Source organism: Hippocampus comes, unplaced genomic scaffold (assembly GCF_001891065.2).
Source record: "Hippocampus comes isolate QL1 unplaced genomic scaffold, H_comes_QL1_v1.1 scaffold77, whole genome shotgun sequence".
NCBI classification, from domain to species: Eukaryota; Metazoa; Chordata; class Actinopteri; order Syngnathiformes; family Syngnathidae; genus Hippocampus; species Hippocampus comes.
This window is the reverse complement of record NW_017805289.1, coordinates 402,889-410,933: the sequence shown is the minus strand read 5'-3', so window position 1 is coordinate 410,933 and position 8,045 is coordinate 402,889. Positions and strand designations below refer to the sequence as shown.

At 42.8% G+C, this 8,045-nt stretch overlaps 1 protein-coding gene and 1 long non-coding RNA gene across 2 annotated transcripts in view; both read left to right on the top strand.

The window, feature by feature from the left end:
• The window catches only part of LOC109516821 (gastrula zinc finger protein XlCGF57.1-like), a gene marked incomplete at its 3' end in the record, with an annotated part of 21,688 nt that extends 15,970 nt beyond the window's left edge, over positions 1 to 5,718 (top strand). Inside the window, exon 3 of the mRNA XM_019871625.1 lies at positions 5,650 to 5,718. Within this exon, the coding sequence (XP_019727184.1) occupies positions 5,650 to 5,718 (69 nt within the window). The remainder of the gene's footprint in view (positions 1 to 5,649) is intronic.
• A 354-nt stretch (positions 5,719 to 6,072) lies between these two features.
• Positions 6,073 to 7,699, top strand: LOC109516822 (uncharacterized). Its single transcript, XR_002168422.1, has 2 exons — positions 6,073 to 7,025; positions 7,216 to 7,699. It is a non-coding gene; the product is annotated as an uncharacterized LOC109516822 (long non-coding RNA).
• Positions 7,700 to 8,045: the final 346 nt, after the last annotated feature.

Sequence of the window (8,045 nt, the reverse complement as noted above, 5' to 3'; positions counted from 1 at the left end):
TCGAATTTGCTACAGTGAAATACCCCCTGTTGTGAAAAAATTCTTGCTGCAAACACGATTTCGTTGTAGAGGAGTTTCACTGTATTTTACTGTTAATAGTAGTGGATTTTTTTGTTTATATTATTTATTTCTATTTATTTGAGTATTTGGTTCCATTCTGATTTTGATTGGGACGAATGTCGGCGCCATTTGACTGTCGTTGCTGGACAGCCCATGGCGATTGTGTTTTTTTGCGTCGGTAATGGGCAGCATTTTTTGTTATTTTATGTTAACTGTTCTGTTGATGGCGGCGCGGGTACCCGCAGCGGTTCCTCTCTCCCCTGTGGTTGAGAGGAAAGGAATTTCATCTGTGCTGTAGGTTGCACAAAGAGCATATTTGACAATAACGTTGACTTGACTTGGCTCGACTTTGTATTTTACAAATATTTAATTATTATTTAGCTCTTATTTTTTGAAACAGTTGACAAGTTATTTTGTAAAATAATGCCAAATTCACAAATGCTCAGATATTGTTTCTGTGAGGGGTGGTCCGGGTGTTGGGGGTCACCACGAAGCATTTGTGCTTTGTGCTCCAAAATGGCTGACGCCGGCTTTTCACAGCTGGGAGGTCGTTTCTGCACGTCAGGGGGGCACACAACAACGAGCGCTGTATACAGTAGTAGCTTTTTTCTTGAAGGGCGATGTTGCGCACATCGGTCTGCTCACCAGAAAATAAAAATAATACATAGACAAACTGTAACACAACAATCTCTGTGTTTAATTAGTGGACCAGCAAGATCGGAACGTCAGGTCTGTGCTGAACAGCCGATATGTATGCGCCCATATTTGCCATACAAGTGCAATCAATCAACACAGAGGTGTATTTTGCTACTTTAAGATCTGCTTTTCCCAGATACACCGATTCATTACTACCGATGGAAGTGTTGACAATTCACACTTGTGCTAAATCATTGGAGCAATACATCCCGGCCCCCAAGGCCTTGAATTTAATATGTGCAAGACGACGGGGAAGAACATGCAATCCCCTCACAGGATGGCCGCAGCCGGTCGACTACCGTGTTGCCCCCAATATTTTTGAAGTAAGAAAAGCACTACAGTAATTAAAATAGACGACGTAGAAAAAATGATTTTGAAAACTGCATCTGTGATCCTAAATACAACGAACGTTTTTCATTTTGGAATGAAGTGTGTCATGTAACTATTTATATGATTCTCTTTGGCTTCTTACCATCACCACCTCACATCATGGATTGCAGACTACCTCACAAGCAGGCCGCAGTACGTGAGGGTACAGAGCTGTGAGTCCGACAGGCTTCTCTGCAGCACTGTGGCGCCGCAGGGTACTGGCTCCGTTCCTGTTCACCCTCTTCACCTCGAACTTCAGACACATCACCCAAATTTGGTTTGGATTTCTGCAGTCTTATCTTATTTCCTTGTTTTGCTCTGCTTGTACCCTGCCAGATCGCCACTCCAAATGAAAATATGATGTCAATGGCGTTTCTTGAATAAATAAAGTTCAATAAAGATAAAAGAAACTTGAACACTGCACACCTTGCCAAATTTTGACAGATTTTTTTAGATCAAGGAAAGCACGTCAAAGATGAGGATATGCTGATGACCATATTTGGAAACAGGAAGTCACGCAACGAAGTGATGGCTTGATTTCAGTGAGAAGCTCCAACATGCACCGAAACGATTTAAAACGGAGAAGAAGATTTAATGTAAGGTGCTTTAGTCTAGAAAAGTAGTGAAGGAGATCGTAAGGCTTGGGTATATTTGTGACAACTTCGAGGGACTTCGAGGGGAAATGCAATACTGCGCGCGGAGGCGGGTGTGTCGAGAAAGTTTCGGCGGAAAATCTACTCAACTCAACTGTTTATAAAGCACTTTCAAACAAACACCGCTGAATACAAAATGCTGGGCATGGAGCAAACATCATCCACAGAACTATAAACAGTAAAACAAAAAATTGATCGAAAAAACAATGGAAAAAAATAACAAAATCTACGACAACCTGTATTTGGATAACCAAGATCCTCATCATCCAAAATTAATGAACACGCGGAGGAAAAAAAAGGCCGACTCTCCCCCCCAACATTTGAAATGAATGATAAGATAAAATCAAAAATGGAAAGACAGACGCCGAAGTTAAACAGGGTAACATCAACAGAAGCAGTGGAGCTTTTGAATCATGATTGGGCAAGAAGTTAAGATCCCCCCCCCCCCAAAAAAAAAAGGATCCATGGAGTGTTTAGAGAGGGTTTATAATGAAATAATAAAAAATTGCCATCATCGAGATGTTCCAACAAATATTGTTGAGCAAGACAATTCGATTATTAGTGAGAAGAAGAAGCTTGTTAAAGAATGTGATGATTTCTTTGTCAATGTAGGTCAAGAATTTGGCAATAGACATTGACCTGCCTACTTGTTGACTGATGTGCTCCAAGTTGTTCGGTTTAAGAACCTGTTGTGAACTCCAGCTTCTTTCATCTGAGGCAGCACGGCTTCGTCACATCTCGTCCGGATTACTGTCATGCACTTTACTTCGGAGTCACCCAATCCTCCATTCAGCATCTCCAGTTGGTCCAGAATGCTGCTGCTCGCCTCTTGACTGGTACTCGTCAGAAGGAACACTGAACTCCTCCGCTGGCATTCCTTGACTGGACCCTATCTATTTTTTAGTTCTTTTTAAGATTCTATGACTTGTCGTCAAGTGGCTAATGTGTTTTTGAGACTAAATGGAAAGAGGAATAAAAAATAATATTTCAATCTTGTACTGATGTTGATGTAGCACTTTCATAGTGGCCCAGCATTGCAGCTGCAGTGAAAATACGCTGCCACAGGACATCCATCACTCAATCAGTACAGCTTGAGCTCTACGCTATGTTGAGTGATCTCAATCGGCCTGGCTGGGGGTGGCCGCCATGCAATTTTGAACAGAGGAAAAACATTGAACATCTTTTTACCCATATATTGGAATAGCTTTAAGCACCAATCAACCTCAAGCAGAAGTACAAACAGCCATGTGCAAATTCCAATTTCCAACATGAGAATTGACATGACCAAATGTTTTGTGTTGATCTTCGTGTGTTTTGAAGGCATCCGTGAAGATGTTGGTCCTGGACAGCAGGAGCCAGAGTCCTCCCACATTAAGGAGGAGGTGGAGGATGAAGAGCGTCCCTGCATTCAAGAAGCCAGAGCCCCCTAGAGGTGGAGGATGAAGAGCGTCCCTGCATTCAAGAAAAGGAGAAGCCAGAGCCCCCTGTCATTAAAAAGGAGGACGGAGGGCACACTCATATCAAAGAGGAGGAGGAAGAGCACGTCCACACCAAGTAGGATGAACGAAAGCCCCCCTACATCAAAGAGGAGGAGGAGGGGTATATCTGCAAGTTGTCATCGACTGGTGTTCCTTTAAAAAGTGAAGATGAAGGCCAAAGTGAAGCAGGGAGAGGAGCGGGGAGAGGAGCGGGGCCTCCACACAGCAGCTCATATCAACACATGATATCAGAAGGTGATGGAGACCACTGTGTAGTGTCACAAGTGGACAGCCTCTTAGGTATCCTAACACCACGCCCCACAGCATCACTCGGGAGGATGGTAAAATTGGCTTCACCACAACTGGGTCCCAAATTATTGATGCCTGTGCATGATGTAATCATCACCACATTGTTAAAATAGAGCCACCCAAAGTGAAAAACCTAAAAAACACACAAACGTCAATTTCAAGTCTGATAGTCGGCCAAATATTCACGAAACACATTTGTATTTTGATAACGTTTTGTGGAGTTACGGTGGGCGACTGGTTAAGACGTCTACCTCACAATACAGAGGTGCAGGGTTCGATTCCCGTGCCAGCCTTCTTGTGTGTAGTTTACATGTTGTCCCCCGTGCCTGCGTGGGTATTCCGGTTTCCTCCCACCTTTCGGATGGTTGTTCGTCTATGTGCACCCTGCGATTGGCTGCAACCAGTTCAGGGCTACAGCCCGAAGTCAGCTCGGATACACTCCAACACTGCCGCAAACCTTATGAGGCCTGGCGGATTAGAATATGAATGGATGGATGGATAATGTTTTGTCCATGGTATTTCATTAACATTTGTTTTTGCCTAAATGTGGCCAGATTTCGTCACACCAGCTGACAAATAAATGTTACAAGCCTTATTACCTTTTTATTGTAATAGCCTTAAATTGCAATCGACCACAAGTATAAATCTAAACAATGTCTGCCATCTACAGTTACACTATGACTTTGCCAAACCTTTTTTCTTTGTCTTCTTATGTCTTCAAGATGTCAGTGAAGATGTTTGTCCTGGGCTGCGGGAGTCAGACATTAAAGAGGAATTGGAGGATGAAGTGGACCCCTGCATTCAAGAAAAAGAGGAGCCAGAGCCTCCTATTAATCAAAAGGAAGAAGAGCACAGTCACATCAAAGAGGAGGAAAAGCTTCTCCATACCAAGGAGGTTGAAAAAAAGTCTCCCAACATCAAAGAGGAGAAAGAAGAGCAGAATATCTGTAAGCTGCCATTGACTGGTGGCCCTTTAAAATGTGAAAATGAGGGTCAAAGTGAAGCGAGCAAAGAGGCGGGGCCTCCAGGCAATAGCTCGTGTCCATGCATGACATCAGAAGGTGATGGAGGATCACAAGCATGTGAAACTGACAAAGGCTGGCAATGTTCTGAATGTGGGAAAACTTGTGTTTCAGTGAGAAGTTTGTAGAGGCATATGATTTGCCACACTGGTGAGAAACCCTTTGCCTGCTTAGTTTGTGGCCAGAGATTCTCTCAGAAGGGAAACTTAAAAATACACACAAGATCACACACTGGCGAGGAACCCTTTGCCTGCCTAGTTTGTGACCAAAGATTCTCTCAAATGGGTCACTTAAAACGTCATAGACATTTTGTCTGCTCAGTTTGTGGTCTAAGATTCTTACGGAAGATAGAGTTAAGAAGGCACACAAGTGCACACACTGGTGAGGAACCTTTTGCCTGTTCAGTCTGTGGTCGAAGATATTCCTTGAAGGGATATTTGACAGCACACCAAAAGACGCACACTGGTGAGAAATCTTTTGGCTGCTCACTTTGTGACAAAAGATTCTCTTTGAAGGGAACCTTAACAAAACACATCACAACACACACTGGTGAGAAACCCTTTGCCTGCTCAATTTGTGGACAAATATTCTATGAGAAGCGGACCTTAAAAACACACACAAGAACCCACACTGGTGAGAAACCTTTTCCCTGCTCAATTTGTGGACAAAGATTCTCTGAGAAGGGAACCTTACAAATACACACAAGAACCCACACCGGTGAAAAACCTTGTGCCTGTTCAGTTTGTGGGCAAAGGTTCTCTCAGAAGGGAATTTTAAAAGTCCACATCAGAACACACACTGGTGAGAAACCCTTTGTCTGCTCAGTTTGTGGACAGAGATTCTGTCAGAAGGGACCGTTATCAAACCACACAAAAACCCATACTGGTGATAAACCTCTGCTCAGTCTGTGGTCAAAGATTCTCACGTAAGGAAAGCTTAAGAATTCACACAAGAACCCACACTGTTGAGAAGCCTTTTCCTTGCTCAGTCTGTGATAAAAGATTCTCCCAGAAGGGAACCTTAACAAAGCACATGAGAACACACACTGGTGAGAAACCCTTTGCCTGCTCAGTTTGTGGCCAGAGATTCTGTCAGAAGGGACAGTTATCAAAACACACAAGAACCCACACTGGTGAGAAGCCTTTTGCTTGCTCAGTTTGTGGTCAAAGATTCTCACATGAGGAAAACTTAATAAGTCACACAAAAACACACACTGGTGAGAAAATTTTTGCCTTCTCAGTCTGTGGTAAAAGATTCTCTCATCAGGGGAGCTTAAAAAGACACACAAGTACCCACATGGGCGAGAAACCTTTTGCTTGCTCAGTCTGTGGTAAAAGATTCTCTCAGAAGGGAATCTTATTCAATCACATCAGAACACACACTGGTGAGAAACCCTTTGCCTGCTCAAATTGTTGCCAAAGCTTTTCATGGAAATATCAGGTGAAGAACCATCAGTGTGTTGCAATGCACCAACACACTCATCAATGAAGCTTTGGTTTCTCATCTGATTCGGCTTCATCACTTCATGCTCCAAGGATGACTGAATTCTATGCATCATCTTGCAAGGTTCCTCAATGAAAGAAATGTTTGTATTTGTTGTGTTGAAAATATTGTGAGTTGTCAGTTTGTTGAAATTTTTTGTTATTTTCATTTTGAGTTTTGGCTATGAAATTTAGTTGTACTTCAGTTAGTGTGTTTGATCATATTGAGACCCTTCTCTCTTTTTTTTTTTTAAGAAAATTCATTTGAGTTCATTTTTTTATTTGATGTCAGTGTTGTGGATGAATTGATAGTGAAGGGATTTTCATGAATACGCTTTCATCTTACTTTTTCATAGTTTTTCATGTATTCACAACACACTTGCTTTTGTGTCACGGCTGCCTCATATCATCATAGTTAAGGTAATACAGTAGTTGAAAATGTATGACTGCAAATAATACTGTGTTTCTGAGTCTCAGCGAGTATCTGTTTGTGGTGAGTGTAATGAGGAAGTGAGAGAGAAAAGACAGATCGAAGTTCTTCTGTCGTTCTCTATTGAAGCCCAAGCTGGCAGGTGTACCCCAATGGCTTGAAGAAAATCTGACATTTGTTTTGACACGAGTCGAGGGCCATTATCGGAAACAATTTGGACAGGTGCACCAAATCTACTCAAGATTTCACCGCAAAATTAATATGAATACAACACCAAGGCTCCTGAGGAAAATCCCATAGCTAAGTGGTACGGCTGCAGGATTGTTGCAAGTTTTAGGACATGATGAACAACTCATTTCCATATGTTCAACCTCTTTGTTTCGCCCTAGCCACCCAAAGGAACTTCTTACGATCTCTTTATTTTCACGATTCCACGATGTTCTGCATGAAGGTGCTCGAGCATTTTAGTGTGCCCTTACAGTGGAATGATGATCCTCCTTCCACAGAGCAGACACCCGGACTGGACGGTAAGCTTCCACCTTCTATCGTGGTAAAGTTTTAGGTTAGAGTTGTCATCTACTGACCGCCCATTCGTGACCATATCTATCACTGCCGATAAATCAGGTTCAGCATGTGGAGCCCTTTTCACTGTTGATCCAGTTATTGGCGCTCTTTCAATGTCCCTAGAGTGAAAGATTTCTACTGTGTTCGATTCAGCTTTTGAGAGTTTGGAGTGGGAACCTTGAAAGTCCATCTGCGCATCAATGAGCATTTGATTTGCGATGCTTGACGTCGTAGGAGTGAGCCGACAACAGTAAAACCCACCGCTGAAAGACGGGGAGCTGCAAGAGATGATTGTCTAAAACCTGCTTCACTTTTATGTCACTCCCTTCTCCTCTGCGCTCACTGACTTTGACTTGAATTGATTTGCACTGACAGAAATGCTCGCTTTGTGTGCACATACAAGGGTCGTGGTTCGCGCTGGAGCCGATCCCGGCTGTCTGTGGGTAGTAGGCGGGGCACACCCTGAACTGGTTGACAACCAATTGCAGGCCATTCACAGCCGAACAATCACACTAAGGGACAATTGAGACGCAGGGGTGCCAAACTCATTTTTGTCACGGGCTATTTTGGAGTTATGTCTTCCTCTGGAAGGCCGTTACACAGCTAAGCTGAATAAATGATAATTTTTAAAAAATTACTTGTACACAACAAATTGATGGATCACCTGTTTTGAAATCAGTCAAATATTGTTTTGCTAAATTTTTGTACAAGTGAGTGTAAATAAAGTCACAAAATTATTGCAAAAGCTCAACGTTATTTATTACACATGACAACTTGTGTGTTCCAATTACCTGCCATGCATGTTTTTGGAATGTGGGAGGAAAACGTACCTACGAGGGTGACAACAAACCAACTCCACACAGTAACTCCAAAACCAGACTTCTGGACCTCTGCACTGAGGAAGACAGCCTAACCAGTGGACCGCCGTGGCACCCCCAATATTTTTTTAGATCAGAACAGTACTGATTGAAATAGACTGCGAA